Consider the following 22,949-nt stretch of genomic DNA (forward strand, 5'->3'; position numbering starts at 1 on the left):
TTTCTTGGAGCTCTTCAGTTTACCTTGGATGAATTTTACTTCCTTCATGAGAAGATTCACTCTCCTTGTCTCCAAAGCAATAGTCTACGTTCAATGGTGATACTGTGATCTTTACTCTTTGATGTTGCAGAAGGTTTCTGTAGAATTAAAGAAGGTAATACCATAAAAGCTTTCAAAGCGATTGAGTTAAGTGCGGAATTTGTATTAAACTGTTTCAGCCAAAACGTTAGCTCAGATATAAACAACTTTCCGGCCTTACCACTAGGTATGTTAAAAATGTTCTTCCTGAAATTAACTATCTGATCATATATTTCATTAATATTAGTGCGAAGTTCTTCGTAACTTATGTTTCCCCACATTCGATTGTTAAAATCAGACGGAAGAACATCAAAATTTGGAAGATTTGGCTGAATTTTGCATTGAACTTTGTCTTGTTTGGCGTTATCATTCCTTTCAAATGGTTCCCTTGAGGTACAATTTGAATTAGTAGTATGCAAATATAGGCAGGGATTTGGTTGAGTGGCTGCATATTGAGGCATTATCATTATCTTCATTTTTCAGAAATTAAATCATCGGATATCGTAATGCTGTTCGCTGAAAGATATCTTAAGCTTGACATTTTCTTGCATTCCTTGTGATTTTTATTCTTTGATCCTTTTGGTCTGCCTCGCTTTCTTGTTACTGCTTGCCCGTCTAAAGTCTGTTCCTTTGCATTCTCATCTAATTGTTTGTGTGGTCTTCCTCGTGGCTTTCGAAAAATTTCATTTTTGAGGTTGCTTGTAGTTTTTAAATCTTCCTGAGCTTTCATATCCATGAACTTGACCCACTAGAGCATTCCGCTCATGTCAGTGTTGTTCCACTTACCCAGCCTGATGAGCATCAATAAAACTTTTTCTGAGGTCCTTAGAAATCTCCTTTGTTCGTGCACTTCGACTTCCACAAACATGTGTTGTGAAGATCAAACTTTGATAGATCCCTGTTCTTTAAACACACCTGATTGTCATTCCATTGATTGAAAACACCTGACTCTAATTTCACCTTCAAATTAACTGCTAATCCTAGAGGTTCACATACTTTTGCCACTCACAGATATGTAATATTGGACCATTTTCCTCAATAAATAAATGACCAAGTATAATATTTTTGCCTCATTTGTTTAACTGGGTTCTCTTTATCTACTTTTGGGACTTGTGTGAAAATGTGATGTTGTTTTAGGTCATATTTATTCAGAAATATAGAAAATTCTAAAGGGTTCACAAACTTTCAAGCACCACTGTGTGTGTGTGTGTGTGTGTGTGTGTGTGTGTATATATACACACACTAATTTTGCAATATATTTCACAATAAAATGCTTCTGTATATTATAGACATGTATGCACTTAGACTTTGTTTGTAGAAACCTATTTGATTTAATTCTGGTTGTTTGCTCTTGGCAAACATAATCTTGGCAGCTGCAAACCATTTTTAAACTAGCCCAAGTTGGCAAAATGGTCATTAATTGTCTTATCCTTTGCTCCTCCCTTTAACATGGGGCAGCGTGGTTCCTGCCCCAATAGGCCTCTATTAGCGCTACTTAAAGGGGTACAAAATATAATATATACGGTTGCTGATGTGACAAAGTAACGTATTCTTAAGTATTCTATCAAATTTATGTACTAGAAAACAACGAAATATCTTGGTAATTGTAAATATAATACTTTATACGCTAAACCGCACAAGAGTCGCCATTTTTAAAAGACCGTGACGTCAGCGCTACCCACTGCACTAGCGGAACTCTCCGAAATAGAGGAGATAAGCGTGTAATCATGGCGTCGGGCGCATCAAGTGAAAGCAACAGCTCTGTCGAATCATATGAAGAGATCCCGCAAGACACTCTGCAAGCAGGCTATGGCTTAGAAGGGTACCAGTTTGAACCTAGGAGAGGTACTCTCGACTCCGGTGATGAAATAAGAGAAGAAAGCTCGGATTACGGCGAGGATGAGACTGATGCTGACCATGGGCATGGCGAGCGTGGGGCAGAGCGTCTGCGTGCAGGTGACACGGCGTGGTGCTCGTGCGGAAAATGTAACGTGGAGTTGCTCACGAGTCCAGCAGAATTTATTTGCTGCAATGAGATAGGCGCCACCCGTGGACTTGCGAAATCGTCGCAAGAGGCAGAAACAGGTATTTCACACGTGCTATTCCCAACCTCAATGAGCCAACACAACTGGGCACATACATACGTCATGAGTGTTACGCAGAGAAAATGAACGTGCATTCTGATTGGATAAAATTAATATCATGGCGGGCTGTTCAAACTGTGGAAATAGTTTGCTCGAGCTACTTTCAAAACACTATAACTTTCCAACCTTAGAACAAAAAACTTTTGTAAGTCTTGAATAAGGTTCATCAATGTGTGTTTTATTGTTATATTTACTCTATATATTGCCCTCTGTTCCCCTTTAAAGTTTCCATTGTTGACCACTCAGTACAATAATAATTGCATAGGGCTCAATGAGTCAGTGAGCATGTGTCCTCATAATTGTGCAACATTTAGAAAGGAGAGAAAATTAATTGAGCATCTACTTATACCTGTCAAATAACAACATTAAAAAAAACAAACAAACAAAAAACTTTGGTCACCAATAAAAAGAAGTAATTTGCATTTCAGTGGAATTTAAAATGTAGAGACTTGTGAATGAGGACTTTATGGAGATTATGGAACATTTGCTGAACAGCTCATAGATATAATGGTTCTTATGGATGAGCCACCACTTGAAAAGAAAAAAAAATCAGACAGCCTGGAAAAAACCCATGCAGATACATAGAGAGCAAGCACAAAATAGTTTTTTTTTTTCATTTAGGTGAAAATACACAGCAAAACCCCCAGTGTTGAATTAACACCCAGAGTGTTGATTTAACACCCTACTGTGTTTATATAGGTCCAATTGGACACAAATTAACTCTGAAAGTGTTAATTCAACACTGAGGAATTTGCTGTGTATATTTTCATGTTAAAGGTTCAGAAGGGAGTGGCATGTACCCCTTTTCCACCAAATCAGTTCCAGGGCTGGTTCAGAGCCAGTGCTGGTGCTGGTTCACAACTCATTCAACTTGCGAGCCAGCTGAGAACCAGTTAGCTTTTCCATAGCTCGTGGTGCTAAGCGGAGCCACATCATTACGTCGCTGTATACGTCATTACGTCGCTGTATACGTCAGTTACGTCGCTGTATGCGTCAGTTACGGCGCTACGTTTACATAAACCTTGGCGCGAATATCAAAGCAAAAACAACACGGAAGAAGCAGCAGCAGCAGCAACAACAACAACAATAATAATAATGGATGACTTCGCGTTTGTACAGCTGCTGCTTCTCGTCGCTTAAAAATGGCGATCTTTCGCGGTCTTGTTATTGTTGTTGGTCTTAACAACTCCGCCCCCCGCTGACGTAAGCAGTTCTTTCCTCTGGCCCAGCAGAGAGTTGGTGCTAGCCTGGAACCGGTTTTTCTGGCCCCAGAGCCAGTTCTTTGTCAGTGGAAACAGAAAACCCGGTTCCAAACTAAGCACTGGCCCTGAACCAGCCCTGGAACTGCTTTGGTGGAAAAGGGGCAATGGTGGTGTAGTGGTTAGCACTGTTGCCTCACAGCAAGAAGGTCCTGGTTCGAGCCCAGTAGCCAACGAGGGCCTTTCTGTTACCCCTTTTCCACCAAATCAGTTCCAGGGCTGGTTCGGGGCCAGTGCTGGTGCTGGTTCACAACTTGTTCAACTTGCGAGCCAGCTGAGAACCAGTTTGCTTTTCCATAGCTCGCGGTGCTAAGGGAAGCCACGTCATTACATCGCTGTATACGTCAGTTACGTCATTGTATACATCATTACGTCGCTGTATACGTCAGTTACGTCACTATGTTTGCATAAACCTTGGCGTGAATATCGAAGCAAAAACAACACGGAAGAAGCAGCAGCAGCAACAACAATAATAATAATGGATGACTTCGCGTTTGTACAGCTGCTGCTTCTTGTCGCTTAAAAATGGCAATCTTTCGCGGTCTTGTTATTGTTGTTGGTCTTAACAACTCCACCCCCCCGCTGACATAAGCGGTTCTTTCCTCTGGCCCAGCAGAGAGTTGGCACTAGCCTGGAACCGTTTTTTCTGGCCCCAGAGCCAGTTCTTTGTCAGTGGAAACAGAAAACCCGGTTCCAAACTAAGCACTGGCCCCGAACCAGCCCTGGAACTGCTTTGGTGGAAAAGGGGCATGTATGGAGTTTGCATGTTCTCCCTGTGTCTGTGTGGGTTTCCTCTGGGTGCTCTGGTTTCCTCCACAGTCCAAAGACATGCAAGTTAGGCTAATTGGTGGCTCTAAATTGACCATAGGTGTGAGTGTGAATGGTTGTTTGTCTGTTGCCCCTTTTCCACCAAAGCAGTTCCAGGGCTGGTTCAGGGCCAGTGCTTAGTTTGGAACCGGGTTTTCTGTTTCCACTGACAAAGAACTGGCTCTGGGGCCAGAAAAACCGGTTCCAGGCTAGCACCAGCTCTCTGCTGGGCCAGAGGAAAGAACCGCTTACATCAGCGGGGGGGGGGCAGAGTTGTTAAGACCAATAACAAGACCACGAAAGATCGCCATTTTTAAGTGACGAGAAGCAGCAGCTGTACAAACGCGAAGTCATCCATTATTATTATTATTGTTGTTGTTGTTGTTGCTGCTTCTTCCATGTTGTTTTTCCTTCGATATTCGCGCCAAGGTTTATGCAAACGTAGCGACGTAACTGATGTATACAGCGAAGTAACTGACGTATACAACGACGTAACTGACGTATACAGCGACGTAATGACGTGGCTTCCCTTAGCACCGCGAGCTATGGAAAAGCAAACTGGTTCTCAGCTGACTCGCAAGTTGAACGAGTTGTGAACCAGCACCAGCACTGGCCCCGAACCAGCCCTGGAACTGATTTGGTGGAAAAGGGGTATGTGTGTCAGCCCTGCAATGACCTGGCGACTTGTCCAGGGTGTACCCCGCCTCTCGCTCATAGTCAGCTGGGATAGGCTCCAGCTTGCCTGCGACCCTGTACAGGATAAACGGCTACAGATAACGGATGGATGGATGAAGGTTCAGAAGCTTCTTCTACTACTGCATAAATTAGCATGTGTCTAAAGCAAATAATTGTTCTCCCCATGCCTGCAAGGGTTTCCTCCAGGTGCACCAGTTTCCTGCCACAGTCCAAAGACATGTAAAATAGGTCAACTGGCTACTCTAAATTGCCCATAGGTGTGAAAGTGAGTATGAATGGTTGTTTGTGTCTGTTTTAGCCCTGCTATGATTTGGTGACCTACTCAGGGTGTACGCCACTTCTTGCCCAAACTCAGCTGGGATTGCCTCCAACTTACCCATGACCCTGACAGATAGCAGTATAGATAATGAATGGATGGATAATGCAAATAATATGCACATACTGATTAAACTATTTCATGTTAATGATGTGCAAAACTGGGCTTGTACTGCGTATGTGATATGAGTACATGTTAAAGCTGATTTATTAATTAAGCATAAAAAACAGCTTATTTTGATGTTGTACAACAGTTTCATAAACCCAACAGGGAACAGTTCATAATTTGATCCCAGCACTCTATCCTTGTTATACTTTTTGATGAATAATTAATGTTTGTTTTTCTTTATCAATTTTCAGGATGATTTTTATTCAGCATAATATTATTCTAAAATATCAGAGGTTCCAAATACTTATGTTCTTGTTTATGTGACCTCTTGCTCTCTCTTTATCCATTTAACAGTGTTGCTTACAGTTGTGAACTGCTTAAGTGTGAAGCTGTCTAGCTATGTTCAGAATTTCTTCACTGCAGCCAAACTCCTCATCATTGTCATCATAGTCGTGTCAGGCATTGATTTGCTGGCCAAAGGTTTGCACTGTGCTACAAATGAACATAATGCTACAAATGAAATGAAAAGTGATTAGTTCTAAATCAAGAAACACTAGACATAATATTGCAATTAATGTTTTTTTTTTTTACTTTTTTATAGTTTAAATTAATGAGTAGCTTGCAGTAGAATAAACTGTTGTGATATAAATATCTCTCAGTCTCTTCTCTTTCATATTCATGTTTTCAGGAAACACAGAGAATCTGCAAAATGCTTTTGAAGGGGGAACAACTTCATTTGGGTCAATTGGATCTGCATTTTATAATGGTCTTTGGGCCTATGATGGATGGTGAGACAATTTACTACTTTACAGCAACCATCATGCACCTATCAGCACCATATACACCAAACAGTAGCTATCAATACAATATACATTGCAGTCCAAATTTGTATGTCAGCTCAAATAGACATTTGAAATAATTTCTATAAAGCTATTAGTTCATTTTATTTCAGATTAGGTGAAATTAAATAGGCACAAGAACACATAACTCACATTCAGAATTCAAGATCACAAGAGTTTTAGGAATGTGTCATGTTTTGAATAAAAAATACGACATCACAACAATTTTGAAGTACAGGTAGTCGTCGACTTACCGTACGACCTATGCAACTTACGACCGATCGACTTTACGACCGTCTGATTATGACTGCCAAGTGTTTCCCAGCTGAGCTAGCTGAGCGTACGACAGTTTCCACCCCAGCTCCCGGCAGCGCCTCTCGCCGCGTACAACAGTTTCCACCCCAGCTCCAGGCACATGCGCAGTCTCTCTCACGCTCCCTTGCGCACTCCGTCATACAGTTTCTGCCCCAGATCCTGGTTTATGAAACGAGCAAATCCTCCCACCAGCCCGAGCGCTGCAACAGCTGATGATGACGTAGACGACCCACAGCCAAGCACCAGTAATGCCAGCGGTCACTAAGTTTTGTATTTTGCTATGTTTTACATTTGTATTTTGGTATGTTTCAAACTAAAATGTTTTCTATTTTTCACACCTGTATTTCGTATTTTTTGTTTTGCACATATTAAACAAATTGTACTGTACGCAGTGTAGTATGCAGTGTTTGACTTAAACCAAATAATGAGCTAAGGTAATGAAATAAGAAAATGTTGATAAAATAAGACTTTAAGATGATTACAATATCATTACACATCACAATATACTTACATTCATTTAACATAGGCTGACTTACGACCAGATCGGTTTACGACCGGTCAGTCGTAACCAAACGCAGTCATAAGTCGATGACTACCTGTAAATGTTTTCAGTTAAATATTCAGATATATTTCATTTTCAATTCTCACAAGAATTCCTACAATTAAAAATTAAACAATGACCTATTAAATAATAAATAGCAACTGGTAGTGGACTCATGTTACATTATAACTACTGGGCTGGTAGCAGATTCAACTCTTTACCTTCTGCCTTCTACAGGAATCAACTGAACTTCATAACAGAAGAGCTAAAAGACCCATATAGGTGAAGGCTGTCAGTGCTTTGTTCTGCAGTACACATGTTTATTTTCCAAATACTGTCCAACCGATTTATAATGCACACATCTGTCATTTGTAGTAATTTTTGTGACCAAGAGGACATAGTAGTGCATTCCTCTTCACAGATTAATTAGGTTAAACACTAACAGTGCACACTGGTGCCTTCAAGATCACACAATTTATGGATATAAAGTGGTGCTTGAAAGTTTGTGAACCCTTTAGAATTTTCTATATTTCTGCATAAATATGACCTAAAACAACATCAGATTATCACACAAGTCCTAAAAGTAGATAAAGAGAGCCCAGTTAAACAAATGAGACAAAAATATTATACTTGGTCATTGATTTATTGAGGAAAATGATCCAATATTACATATCTGTGGGTGGCAAAAGTATGTGAACCTCTAGGATTAGCAGTTAATTTGAAGGTGAAATTAGTCAGGTGTTTTCAATCAATGGGATGACAATCAGGTGTGAGTGGGTACCCTGTTTTATTTAAAGAACAGAGATCTATGAAAGTCTGATCTTCACAACACGTTTGTGGAAGTGTATCATGGCATGAACAAAGGAGATTTCTGATACTCATCAGGCTGGAAAAGGTTACAAAACCATCTCTAAAGAGTTTGGACTCCACCAATCCACAGTCAGACAGATTATGTACAAATGGAGGAAATTCAAGACCATTGTTACCCTCCCCAGGAGTGGTCGACCAATAAAGATCACTCCAAGAGCAAGGCGTGTAATACAACCCCGATTCCAAAAAAGTTGGAACAAAGTACAAATTGTAAATAAAAACAGAATGCAATGATGTGGAATTTTCAAAATTCCATATTTTATTCAGAATAGAACATAGATGACATATCAAATGTTTAAACTGAGAAAATGTATCATTTAAAGAGAAAAATTAGGTGATTTTAAATTTCATGACAACAACACATCTCAAAAAAGTTGGGACAAGGCCATGTTTACCACTGTGAGACATCCCCTTTTCTCTTTGCAACAGTCTGTAAATGTCTGGGGACTGAGGAGACAAGTTGCTCAAGTTTAGGGATAGGAATGTTAACCCATTCTTGTCTAATGTAGGATTCTAGTTGCTCAACTGTCTTAGGTCTTTTTTGTCGTATCTTCTGTTTTATGATGCGCCAAATGTTTTCTATGGGTGAAAGATCTGGACTGCAGGCTGGCCAGTTCAGTACCCGGACCCTTCTTCTACGCAGCCATGATGCTCTAATTGATGCAGTATGTGGTTTGGCATTGTCATGTTGGAAAGTGCAAGGTCTTCCCTGAAAGAGACGTCATCTGGATGGGAGCATATGTTGCTCTAGAACCTGGATATACCTTTCAACATTGATGGTGTCTTTCCAGATGTGTAAGCTGCCCATGCCACACGCATTAATGCAACCCCATACCTTCAGAGATGCAGGCTTCTGAACTGAGCGCTGATAACTTGGGTCGTCCTTCTCCTCTTTAGTCCGAATGACACAGTGTCCCTGATTTCCATAAAGAACTTCAAATTTTGATTCGTCTGACCACAGAACAGTTTTCCACTTTGCCATAGTCCATTTTAAATGAGCCTTGGCCCAGAGAAGACATCTGCGCTTCTGGATCATGTTTAGATATGGCTTCTTCTTTGAACTATAGAGTTTTAGCTGGCAGCAGCGGATGGCACGGTGAATTGTGTTCACAGATAATGTTCTCTGGAAATATTCCTGAGCCCATTTTGTGATTTCCAATACAGAAGCATGCCTGTATGTGATGCAGTGCCGTCTAAGGGCCCAAAGATCATGGGCACCCAGTATGGTTTTCCAGCCTTGACCCTTATGCGCAGAGATTCTTCCAGATTCTCTGAATCTTTTGATGATATTATGCACTGTAGATGATGATATGTTCAAACTCTTTGCAATTTTACACTGTCGAATTCCTTTCTGATATTGCTCCACTATTTATCGGTGCAGAATGAGGGGGATTGATGATCCTCTTCCCATCTTTACTTCTGAGAGCCACTGCCACTCCAAGATGCTCTTTTTATACCCAGTCATGTTAATGACCTATTGTCAGTTGACGTAGTAAGTTGCAATTTTGTCCTCCAGCTGTTCCTTTTTTGTAACTTTAACTTTTCCAGCCTCTTATTGCCCCTGTCCCAACTTTTTTGAGATTTGTTGCTGTCATGAAATTTCAAATGAGCCAATATGTGGCATGAAATTTCAAAATGTCTCACTTTCGACATTTGATATGTTGTCTATGTTCTATTGTGAATACAATATCAGTTTTTGGGATTTGTAAATTATTGCATTCCGTTTTTATTTACAATTTGTACTTTGTCCCAACTTTTTTGGAATCGGGGTTGTAGTCAGTGAGGTCACAAAGGACCCCAGGGTAACTTCTAAGCAACTGAAGATCTCTCTCACATTGGCTAATGTTCATAAGTCCACCATCAGGAGAACACTGAACAACAATGGTGTGCATGGCAGGGTTGCAAGGAGAAAGCCACTGCTCTCCAAAAAGAACATTGCTGCTTCTCTGCAGTTTGCTAAAGATCATGTGGACAAGCCAGAATGCTATTGGAAAAATGTTTTGTGGATGGATGAGACCAAAATAGAACTTTTTGGTTTAAATGAGAAGCATTATGTTTGGAGGAAGGAAAACACTGCATTCCAGCATAAGAACCTTATCCCATCTGTGAAACATGGTGGTGGTAGTATCATGGTTTGGGCCTGTTTGCTGCATCTGGGCTAGGAGGGCTTGCCATTATTGATGGAACAATGAATTCTGAATTATACCAGCAAATTCTAAAGAAAATGTCAGGACATCTGTCCATGAACTGAATCTCAAGAGAAGGTGGGTCATGCAGCAAGACAATCACCCTAAGCACACAAGTCATTCTACCAAAGAATGGTTAAAGAAGAATAAAGTTGATGTTTTGGAATGGCCAAGTCAAAGTCCTGACCTTAATCCAATCGAAATGTTGTGGAAGGACCTGAAGCAAGGTGTTCATGTGAGAAAACCCACCAACATCCCAGAGTTGAAGCTATTCTGTATGGAGGAATGGGCTAAAATTCTTCCAAGCCGCTGTGCAGGACTTATCAACAGTAACCAGAAACGTTTAGTTGCAGTTATTGCTGCACAAGGGGGTCACACCAGATACTGAAAGCAAAGGTTCACATACTTTTGCCACTCACAGATATGTAATATTTGACCATTTTCCTCAATAAATAAATGACCAAGTATAATATTTTTGCCTCATTTGTTTAACTGGGTTGTCTTCAATCAATTAACTGCCTTCTTGATATCAAACAGCTGTTTTGATAACTTTCAGTCAGGATTTTGTGCCAATCATAGCACTGAAACAGCGCTGATTAAAGTTATAAATGACAAACATCTTAATACTGATGCAGGCAAAACATCGGTCCTGGTGTTACTGGACCTCAGTGCAGTTTTTGATACTGTTGATCACAACATACTGCTATATCGACTTGAACACTGGGTTGGGTTGACTGGTAAAGTTATCGATTGGTTAAAATCATACTTAAAAGATAGAAGCTTCTTTGTTACCATGGGAAATTGTACTTCAACATCAATGTCCTTGACCTGTGGTGTCCCCCAGGGGTCGATTCTTGGACCATTACTATTCAACCTTTATATGCTCCCACTTGGACAAATTATCAAGAACAACTCAATTTTGTATCACTGCTATGCAGATGACACCCAAATTTATTTTGCTCTATCACCTAATGATTATGCCCCCCTTGAATGTCTCTACCAGTGTATCGACCAAATCAACAACTGGATGTCACAAAATTTTCTTCAGCTGAACACAGATAAAACAGAAGTAATTCTATTTGGGAAAAAAGATGAAAGACTCAGGATTACCACTATTCTTGACACAAAGGGGATTAAAACAAAATATATGGTTAAAAATCTTGGTGTTTTCATTGACAGCGAGCTAAATTTTGACAGTCACATGAAAGCAATCACTAAAACGGCATTTTATCACCTAAAAAACATTTCCAAACTAAGAGGACTTATGTCAAAATATGATCTGGAAAAACTTATACATGCCTTCATCTCTCGTAGGGTTGATTACTGCAATGGCCTTTTCACAGGCCTCCCAAAAAAGACCATCAAACGACTTCAGGTGATTCAAAATGCAGCGGCTAGGGTTCTCACACGAACGAAAAGAACAGAGCACATTACTCCAATTCTAAGGTCCCTTCACTGGCTTCCAGTAAGCTATAGAATTGACTTTAAAGTATTGCTGCTGGTGTACAAATCTCTAAATGGTACAGGGCCCAATTACCTCTCTGATATGTTGCAGCGGCCTAACCCAATCAGATCTACCAGATCGCAGCAGCAAAATTTACTGGTAAAACCTGTTGTTAAAACAAAGTGTGGCGAAGCAGCTTTTAGCTACTATGCAGTACACCTATGGAACCAACTTCCAGAGGACATTAAAAATGCTCTTGCTGTTAGCAGCTTCAAATCTAGACTAAAGACCAAGCTGTTTTCAGATGCTTTCTGCTAACTGATTAATATCGTCATCTTTACATGTTTTAAACTTTCTTAACTTTTACAGTCTCTGCATGTTTTAAACTTTACTTAACTTTTATTCTATTTTATTCTGCTGTTTTTTAACTGAATTTTTACTTCATTTTATTATTTTATTTCTACTATTGTTTAATTCTTATTATTTTTCTTCCCCATTTATTTTATGTAATTTTATTTTCTATTGTTTACTGTTTTGCTTTTACTTCTGTAAAGCACATTGAACTGCCACTGTGTATGAAATGTGCTATATAAATAAACTTGCCTTGCCTTTATCTACTTTTGGGACTTGTGTGAAAATCTGATTATGCTTTAGGCCATATTGATGCAGAAATATAGACAATTCTAAAGGGTTCACAAACTTTCAAGCACCACTGTAAATTGTATGATCATATTGTTTTCTTACTTTTTCAATAGAGCATTTATTACAGTTGTAGGCTGATCATTCAGCACCATGTATGGGATTTTTTTAAAAATAAAAGTATCTCCTTTGCATTTTTTGTTGCATTTTGTAATGACAAAATTCCTCTGCAATCTTGACAGGAACCTTCCTTTGGCCATCATTATTGGGATTCCTTTAGTGTCAGTGTGCTATGTGTTGGTTAATATTGCATACTTCACTGTCATAACACCTACAGAACTACTTCAGTCTTCTGCTGTTGCTGTGGTGAGTATAGTTATAATAGAGATACACAGTTTATAAAAAAACTGTTTCAACTGTAACAATAATCAGAGAAGCTGGAAAAAGTGCAGTTTAGTCCTAAAAGTTCCCTGAAAAACAGCATCAGAAAGAAGTCAGTCATTAGCTTTGCAGACTTCTATCCTCCCTGTTTATCAAGAATCTGTGTATAATCCTCCTGAATATCATTTAAGCCAACTATTTAAAAAAACAAAAACTCCAAAAACCTTCTATGTTACACAGACTTTTGGAGATCGAGTGCTATACCCTTTGTCATGGATGGTGCCATTGTTTGTGGTCTTCTCCACTTTTGGAGCTGCTAATGGAAGCTGCTTTACAGGGGGAAGGTAAATTTGATTATGCATTAAAAATCTTTATTAAAATTAAAAGCAATTTATATTATGGGAAGACATAAAATCTGATAGGCTGCCATTCTGGCTGTGAGTGTGTCAGATTTTTGTGCCATTTGTACATTTGGTGTGATTTTTATTGCAGCATAAAAACTATATACACTCTTAATTTCTGGCCATCTCATTATCACTTTCCAGATTTATGCAGACAAAATTATTTCGATAATTATTCTACTCCAGGTTTTACAACCCCGATTCCAAAAAAGTTGGGACAGTACAAATTGTAAATAAAAACGGAATGCAATGATGTGGAAGTTTCAAAATTCCATATTTTATTCAAAATAGAACATACCTGTAGATGACATCTCAAATGTTTAAACTGAGAAAATGTATCATTTAAAGAGAAAAATTAGGTGATTTTAAATTTCATGACAACAACACATCTCAAAAAGGTTGGGACAAGGCCATGTTTACCACTGTGAGACATCCCCTTTTCTCTTTACAACAGTCTGTAAATGTCTGGGGACTGAGGAGACAAGTTGCTCAAGTTTAGGGATAGGAATGTTAACCCAGTCTTGTCTAATGTAGGATTCTAGTTGCTCAACTGCTTAGGTCTTTTTTGTCATATCTTCCGTTTTATGATGCGCCAAATGTTTTCTATGGGTGAAAGATCTGGACTGCAGGCTGGCCAGTTCAGTACCCGGACCCTTCTTCTACGCAGCCATGATGCTCTAATTGATGCAGTATGTGGTTTGGCATTGTCATGTTGGAAAATGCAAGGTCTTCCCTGAAAGAGACGTCATCTGGATGGGAGCATATGTTGCTCTAGAACCTGGATATACCTTTCAGCATTGATGGTGTCTTTCCAGATGTGTAAGCTGCCCATGCCACACGCACTAATGCAACCCCATTCCATCAGAGATGCAGGCTTCTGAACTGAGCGCTGATAACAACTTGGGTCGTCCTTCTCCTCTTTAGTCCGAATGACATGGCGTCCCGGATTTCCATAAAGAACTTCAAATTTTGATTCGTCTGACCACAGAACAGTTTTCCACTTTGCCACAGTCCATTTTAAATGAGTCTTGGCCCAGAGAAGACATCTGCACTTCTGGATCATGTTTAGATACGGCTTCTTCTTTGAACTATAGAGTTTTAGCTGGCAACGGCAGATGGCACGGTGAATTGTGTTCACAGATAATGTTCTCTGGAAATATTCCTGAGCCCATTTTGTGATTTCCAATACAGAAGCATGCCTGTATGTGATGCAGTGCCGTCTAAGGGCCCGAAGATCATGGGCACCCAGTATGGTTTTCCGGCCTTGACCCTTACGCACAGAGATTCTTCCAGATTCTCTGAATCTTTTGATGATATTATGCACTGTAGATGATGATATGTTCAAACTCTTTGCAATTTTACACTGTCGAACTCCTTTCTGATATTGCTCCACTATTTGTCGGCGCAGAATTAGGGGGATTGGTGATCCTCTTCCCATCTTTACTTCTGAGAGCTGCTGCCACTCCAAGGTGCTCTTTTTATACCCAGTCATGTTAATGACCTATTGCCAATTGACCTAATGAGTTGCAATTTGGTCCTTCAGCTGTTCCTTTTTTTTGTACCTTTAACTTTTCCAGCCTCTTATTGCCCCTGTCCCAACTTTTTTGAGATGTGTTGCTGTCATGAAATTTCAAATGAGCCAATATTTAGCATGAAATTTCAAAATGTCTCACTTTTGACATTTGATATGTTGTCTAAGTTCTATTGTGAATACAATATCAGTTTTTGAGATTTGTAAATTATTGCATTCCATTTTTATTTACAATTTGTACTTTGTCCCAACTTTTTTGGAATTGGGGTTATACTTTGGTGTCACGATCCAAAGGCCACAGAAACAGATAGGACCCAATGTACAACTACAGAAAATGAGCAGAAGTGTAGCTGAGGAGTTGGCTCATGTGGAGGGCAGCCAGGTGACAGGCACAGCAGCACAGTCCAAAACCCACTTAGTGAAATCCAGGAAGATGGCAACAAGTCCCCAAAACAGCAGGCAAACTGTTATCCTTGGCTGACCCTTGGGACAGAACAGCCCCAACACCAGTGTCAGAGGCATCCACTTTGAGAATGAACTGAATGGTGGGGTCTGGGATGATGAAAACTGGAGCTGTGGTTAATCTGCTCTTAAGAGAAGAGAAAGCTTTCTCAGCATGGTTGGTCCAAGAGAAGGGATGCTTGGAAGATGTGAGATCGGTCAGAAGAGAGGCAATGGTGCTATAGTTCTTGATGAACCTTCGATAGAAGTTTAAATAGTACTGCAGTTCCTTACGGGAAGAGGGACCAGGCCACTCAAGGACTGCCTTGACCTTGTCAGGGTCCATTAGGACCACACCAGAGGAAATCACAAAGCCCAAGAAGGACATGGTGCACTTGTGAAACTTGCACTTTTCTGCTTTGGTGAAGAGTTGGTTCTCTAAAAGTTGTTGCAGGATCTGTCTGATGTGGAACTGATGGATCTCCAATGTAGGGGAGAAGATGAGGATATCATCGAGGTAAGCAAAGACAAACTGGTTAATGAAATCTTGCAAGACATTGTTGATCAGGGCTTGAAAGATAGAGGGGGCATTAATGAGCCCAAACAGAAGAACCAAATATTCATAGTGGCCCATAGGCATTTTAAACACCATCTTCCATTCATCTCCTCCTCTTATTTGTACCAGGTGGTAAGCATTGCAGAGGTCCAGCTTGGTAAAAAACTGAACCCCCTGAAATAATTTGAAGGCTGTGGACATGAGTGGTAGAAGGTAACGGTTCCTGACAGTGATAGTGTTAAGTCCTCGATAGTCAATGCAGGGCCTGAGGGACTTGTCTTTCTTTTCCACAAAGAACCACCCTTCTCCAGCTGGAGAGGATGATGGGTGAATGTTGCTAGCTGCTAGAGACTCAGAGATGTATTTATCCATGGCCTCCCACTCCAAGGGGGAAAGAGAGTAGATACAACCCCTGGGAGGTGTGGTTCCAGGTAACAGTTCTATGGCACAATCATAGGGTCGCTAAGGAGGGAGAGAGGTGGCGCGAGCCTTGCTGAACACCAAACGAAGGTCCAGATATTCGGGGGGCACATTAGAAAGCTCAATAGTCTCATCAGGACTGGTGACAAGAGGGGCCAGGGTAATCAGAGCAGACTATAGGCAGGAGACCAGGCAGTGAGTACTCCAAGAGAGGATGGTCCCATCGCTCCAGTTAATGTGGGGATTGTGGAGGTGTAACCAGGGAAGACCAAGTACAATAAACTCAAGGGAGTTGTTCATGAATAAAATTGACTCAACATGATTGCCAGAAACCTTCAAAGTAACAGGGTCAGAGACACAGGAAATGGGGCTGAGTTCAGCCCCGTTCAAAGCTCTGGTGACAAGGGGGCAATCTAGCTGATGCAAGGGGATGCTCAATTCTTCCGCCCAGGAAGTCTTGATAAAGCTCTGATCTGCACCGGAATCAATGAGGGCTTGAACAGACTGGACCTTATTCTGGAACGAAATTTCAACAGTCAGTGTCGACCTAACAGCAGGAGAAGTGTGTGTGGAGATGCCCACCCATGTCCCCACATCTACTGGTGGGCAGCCTTTTACTGGGCAGCAGGAGATGAAATGTCCAGACTGTCCACAATAAAAACAAGAACTAGTTTCTTGACGGCATCATCTTTCCTCTGGAGTTACCTGGGTTCCCTCAACAGTGCCTAGATTTTCTGTGAAAGCTGAAGAAGGCCAGCTTCCCTCCTCCCATCCTCCTACCAAGGGACCATTGAGAGTGTTCTCTGCTGTTACATCACTGTCTAGTTCGGGAATGGCAATGTCGCTGAACAAAAGTCCCTGCAGCACATAGTGAGGATGGCAGAGAGGATCATTGGGGTTCCTCTTCCACACATCTCCCAATTCTATAAGAACCACATCATCCATTGTGCCAGCCACATAGCATAAGACAAGTCCCACCCATCACATATACCGTTCTCTCTCCTGCCATCTGGCAGAAGGTATCAAAGTATCTGAATCATCACTACCAGACACTGCAACAGCTTCTTCTCCCAGGCAGTTAGAGTCCTCAACTGACTGTAAACAGTTCAAACTGAAACTACAGTTTCTCATTCATTTCTCATCCATTGGCACTATACTTCCCATTTGCACAAACATGCTCACTTTGTACCTGTCTTGTCTTCTTGTAATATCCTGGTAAAACTTGAACTCTTCAAACTGAACTGCAGTCTCTTGTATTTTTGCACTAAAATGAACACTTGCACACACATGCACAATGTCATGTTGCACCCATTTTGTCTTGTCATTTATGTTGTTTATTGTACTTAGATAGTTATATGTTTAGAGAGCTAGATGTTTAGATAGCTAAATGTTTACTTACATAGCTATAGATAGAGTTATTTATATACCTTGTTTTTGTAATCTATAAATGCATGATGGAGAGCCTGAGGGGAAACAATATTTCAATGCACTGTATACATGTATACAGATGTATTGAAAATAAAGCTCTCTTGAATCTCGTGAATCACCCTCATTCGCAAGCAGTCAAATAAAAAAATGGTTCTGTTCATTTGATCTCAAGAATCAAAATAGAAATATTATGCACATTTAATTTCCACAGAGGCCAAATTACCTTAGTCATCCATCAATATGGGAAAGATAAGAGAAAACACAAACCAAATGAGGGAGAAGTGACCTTCATAAATCAGGGAATGGTTGTTCAAAAAAAAGCGAAAATAGTGGACACCAACTGGAACTGTTACAAACTTGCCTGGAAGAGGATCCAAGCTTATTTTGCCCCCATATACAGTAAGAAGGATATTAAGAGAGGTAAAAAAAAAATCCCAAGGATCACTGTTGGTGAATTTCAAGAAGAAGTAAAATCTTGGGGTTAAAAAAGTAAAATCTGCTGGCATCAGACACTGCCTCCATGCCAACAGATTATTTGGAAGGTATGCCAGAAAAAAAGCTTTTTCCATCAGTTAACCACAAACGTAAGTACCTGGAGTTTGGAAAATGCTACTACAAATTGGACTGGAACCATGTTATATTGTCTGATGAAACAAAAATGGAGCTTTTTGGAAAAAACAAAAAACAAAACCACTCAAGGTGAGTTTGGCGTAAAGAGTAGCTGTAATGGAAAGAACCCTATCCCAACTGTAAAATATGGTGGAAGTTCTGTGATGTTTTGGGGCTGTTTTTTTTTCCTCCAAAGGCCCTCGAAAACTTGTTAGGCTTCATAGCATCATGGATAGAACACCAGGATATTTAAAATCGATATCTGGCTGCCTCTGCCAAGAAACTAAAACTGGGTTGACATCGTATCTTCCAGTAGGACAATGATCTGAAGCATATGTCCAAATCAAGGCAAAAATGTGGCAGATCACAGAATCCAGGGACACATGTCGGCCTGGGGGCATTTTGAGTTATTGACAGATTCAGAAAGTACAGTTTCTATGAAAGTACAGTTTCTGAGAACATTTGGAGCATCATCAAGAGAAGTGTTTATGATGGTGGGAGGCAGTTCACATCTCAACAACAGCTCTGGGAGGCTATTCTGTCCTCATGCAATGGTTAGCTGACCACAGAATCAAGCTTCTGCCATGGCCATCTCAGTCCCCTGACCTGTACACCATTGAAAACCTGTGGGATGAGCTGAAGAGGAGAGGGCAAAAGAGAGGGCCTCAGACCCTGGATGATCTGGAGAGATTGTGTAAAGAGGAATGGTCTCAGATGCCCTGCTCTATATTCTCCAACCTTATAAAATGTTATAGGAGAAGACTCAGTGCTGTTTTACTGGCAAAGGGAGGTTGTACACAGTATTAAATCCAGGGGTACCAATAATTGTGGCACATATGTTTTTTTTAAAAATAATTATTTCTTGATGAGGGATTTGTTTTTCTCTGAATAAATTTATTTAAATTAAAGGGTGGATTTTTCTCTTTTTTTTCATTGAAATTAAGTGACTTCACCAAAAGGTGGATTGTTTTCTAACCCTTTTTACTAATCTTTACAAAGGGTGCCAATAAATGTGGAAGGCACTGTAACATACAGTAGGCTATCAGTGGCTTAATGTCTTACAGTTTTAGGACCATCATAGCAAATCAATATTTTCTGGTGTGTGTGCATGCGCGCTGGTAAGGCTGACTTATGTGGCTGGACGTGAAGGACACGTGGTGAAGATTCTTTCCTATATCAGTCTGAAGCATTACACCCCTGCACCAGCAATTGTCTTTAATGTAAGTAACTAATATTGTATAAAGGGATACATTTTATATTGCCAATTTGATTTTTTTGTTGTTTCATTTGGCTTTACAAAGATTCATCAGAAGATGCATGCATAGCCTACCATATGTAGACATTTATACATTACATCTATAGCATTTGGCGGACACCCTTATCCAGAGCAAATTATGTCAGTTGTACAAGTGAGCAGTTGAGGGTTAAGGGCCCAGCAGTGCCAGCTTGGTTGTAGTGGGTTTTGAACTCCCAACCTTTGTAGTAGTTCAACATCTTAACTACTGAGCTAGCACTGCCCCATGCATATTTATATATTATAAATATATTAATTTGTATGTTTGTGTATGTGTTGCTCTTATATCCAAATTTAGGCACTTTTGAGTGTCTGCTACATCATTCCAGCAGACATTAATTCCCTCATTAACTACTTCAGCTTTGCTCAGTGGGCTTTCTATGGGCTTACTGCCCTCTCTCTCATTGTCATGCGATTCACAAGAAAAGATTTACACAGACCTGTGAAGGTAAGAGTGATTTTCAATGCATATTTTAAGTCCTAGATATAAGATTTTTCCTCACTCTCTGTGCTAAAGTTTATAAATTTGTTTAGTGTAGGTCCTAAAATGACAATGATGTTTATTGTCAGTTTCTACATGAGTCAACTGGTACAAACAGAGCTAAAACTAAATATGTGTATACTAAACAAACAGCTGAAAGAACTGTGTGTGACACAGTAACATAGTCTATGAAGTCCATATCACCTATAATTCTCTGTTTTGTAACACACAGTTCTATAAAGCTTTATTATTATTATTATTATTATTATTATTATTATCTCAAATTTACTTTGTAATTTTGAATGATGTCTTGTTTTGATATTTGAGATGTACATAAGTACAAACCCCATTTCCAGAAAAGTTGTGATATTTTCCAAAATGCAATAAAAACAAAAAAAATCTGTGATTTGTTAATTGAAAAACTTTAACTGACAAAAGTACAAAGAAAAGATTTTCAATAGTTTTACTGACCAACTTAATTGTATTTTGTGAATATAAACAAAGTTAGAATTTGATGCCTGTAAACACACACACACACACACACACACACACACACACACACACACACACACACAGAGGCATTATTACCATTGTGTTACATCACCTTTCCTTTTATTAACACTTTTTAATCATATGGGATCTGAGGATACTAATTGTTGCAGTTTTGCAATTGGAATTTTTATCTATTCTTACTTGATACAAGACTTCAGCTGCTCAACAGTCCATGGCTGTCATTGTCTGATTCTCCTCTTCATGAAGTGCCATATGTTCTCAATAGGAGACAGATCTGGACTGGCAGCAGGCCAGTCAAGCACATGCACTCTGTGTCTATGAAGCCCCTTGTAGCCTCTGCAGAATGAGGCCTGGCATTGTCCTGCTGAAATAAGCATGGACTTCCCAGGAAGAGATGTGACCTTGATGGCGATGTACGTCTCTCTAAAATCCCAATATATACCCCCACATCAATGGTACCGTCACCCACATGCAACTCACCCATGCCGTGTGCACTGATGCTCCCCATACCATCACAGATGCTGGCTTTTGCACCTTTCTCTGAGAACAATCTGGATGGTCACCTTTGGCATGGAGAACTTAATGTGGGATTTTCCTGAAAACAAGCTGAAATGTGGACTCATCTGACCACAGCATGCATTTCCACTGTCTTTCTGTCTGTCTGAGATGAGGCCACCAGAAACCACCATTGTTTCTGCATAGAATTGATGAATGGCTTCCTCCTTGCATAATACAGTTTCATGTTTCATTACTGGATGCAGTGGTGGACGGTGTTAAGTGACAATGGTTTTTCAAAAGTACTCCCAAGCCCGTGTAGCTAAATTTGTGACGTTCGCATGATGGTTTCTCAGGCTGTTTGAAGGTTATATAGCAGTGGTTTCTGACCTTGCCCTTTATGCTCTGAGATGTCTTTGAATTCCCTGAATCCTTTCATAATATTATGTACCGTAGATTTTGAAAGGCCTGAATTCTTTGCAATCTTGCATTGAGAGATGTTGTTTTTGAATTGACTAACAATTCTCTCATGAATTTTGGCACAAAGGGGTGAGCCACAACCCATCCTTGAAGAAGAATAAGCCTTTATTTGTTACATGCACACTCAAGCACACAGTGAAATTCATCCTCTGCATTTAACCCATCTGAAGCAGTGAACACACGCACGCGCACACAGCAGTGGGCAGCCATATTACAGCGCCCAGGGAGCAGTTGGGGGTTAGGTACCTTGCCCAAGGGCACTTCAGCCCAAGGCCACCCCATGTTAACCTAACTGCATGTCTTTGAACTGTGGGGGAAACCGGAGCACCTGGAGGAAACCCATGCAGACACAAGGAGAACATGCAAATTCCACACAGAAAGGCCCCTGTCAGCCACTCAAACCCAGAACCTTCTTGCTGTGAGGCGACAGTGCTAACCACTACACCACCGTGCCATCCTTGCTTGCAAAGACTAAGCCTTTGGTGCATGGTCCTTTCACACCCAATCATGATACCCAACCAGTTACCAATTAACCTGCTTATTTTTGAATCTTCCAAAATTGTGTTACTTGAATATCCTATTAACTTTTCAGTCTTATTTTGTCTCCGTCCCAACTTTTTTTGGAGCTTGTTGCAGTCATCAAATTCTAACTTCATTTATATTTACAAAATGCAGTTAAGTTGGTCAGTAAAACAATTGAAAATATTTTATTTTACTTTGATCAGTTAAATAAAGGTTTATTTTAATTAACAAATCACAGATTTTTGTTTTTATTGCATTTTGGAAAATATCTAAACTTTTCTGGAAATGGAGTTTGTACATTTCATGGCTTCACTAGATGTTGTACAGTTATTTTTTGCCAATTAATGACAAATCTATTTTATTTTCCCTTTCCTAACTTCCTTTAGAAATGTACAGTTTATAGTAATTATAATAAGAAATTTGATATTCATTGTCACAGTCACAGCATAATAATCCATAAACAAGCTGAAGTGATAACAAAACTGTCTTATCAAAAGTGCCTCAAAAATGAAACCTGAGAGTTCCAGCTGTTTGTCCCTCACAGGTGCCCATAGTTATCCCTGCTGTTGTGGTGGTTGTTTCCTGTTACCTGGTTTTAGCTCCAATTATTGACAAACCTGAGCTTGAATATCTGTACTGCACAGTATTCATATTGGGTGGACTGATTATTTACCTTCCCTTTGTGTACTACAAGTTCAACTGGGCCTGCAGAATAATGAGTGAGTAGAAGTAACACCATTTATATAAAACCAAAAATTAATTTATTCTTTAAAGATACATTAGTCAAGATTAGTCAACCTTAAGATAAGTTCACTAACCATAAAGTGGTCTTGACTTCAATTATCCATCCATCCATCCATCCATCCATTATCTGTAGCCACTTATCTTGTCCTACAGGGTCGCAGGCAAGCTGGAGCCTATCCCAGCTAACTATGGGCGAGAGGCAGGGTACACCCTTGACAAGTCACCAGGTCATCACAGGGCTGACAGATAGACACAGACAACCATTCACACTCACATTCACACCTACGGTCAATTTAGAGCCACCAATTAACCTAACCTGCATGCCTTTGGACTGTGAGGGAAACCGGAGCACCCGGAGGAAACCCATGTGGACAGCATGCAAACTCCACACAGAAAGGCCCTCATCGGCCG

General features: G+C 40.2%; 1 protein-coding gene across 1 annotated transcript in view; it reads left to right on the top strand.

Annotated features, from left to right (window-relative positions):
* The window catches only part of slc7a9 (solute carrier family 7 member 9), an 82,511-nt gene that overhangs the window by 58,626 nt on the left and 936 nt on the right, over positions 1 to 22,949 (top strand). The window contains exons 4-11 of the mRNA XM_060911274.1: positions 5,763 to 5,888; positions 6,097 to 6,196; positions 7,341 to 7,385; positions 12,485 to 12,608; positions 12,864 to 12,967; positions 19,133 to 19,229; positions 19,602 to 19,751; positions 22,339 to 22,513. Coding sequence (XP_060767257.1) covers positions 5,763 to 5,888; positions 6,097 to 6,196; positions 7,341 to 7,385; positions 12,485 to 12,608; positions 12,864 to 12,967; positions 19,133 to 19,229; positions 19,602 to 19,751; positions 22,339 to 22,513 — 921 coding nt within the window. The remainder of the gene's footprint in view (positions 1 to 5,762; positions 5,889 to 6,096; positions 6,197 to 7,340; positions 7,386 to 12,484; positions 12,609 to 12,863; positions 12,968 to 19,132; positions 19,230 to 19,601; positions 19,752 to 22,338; positions 22,514 to 22,949) is intronic.

This window comes from Neoarius graeffei, chromosome 27, assembly GCF_027579695.1.
Source record: "Neoarius graeffei isolate fNeoGra1 chromosome 27, fNeoGra1.pri, whole genome shotgun sequence".
In the NCBI taxonomy this organism is placed as follows: Eukaryota; Metazoa; Chordata; class Actinopteri; order Siluriformes; family Ariidae; genus Neoarius; species Neoarius graeffei.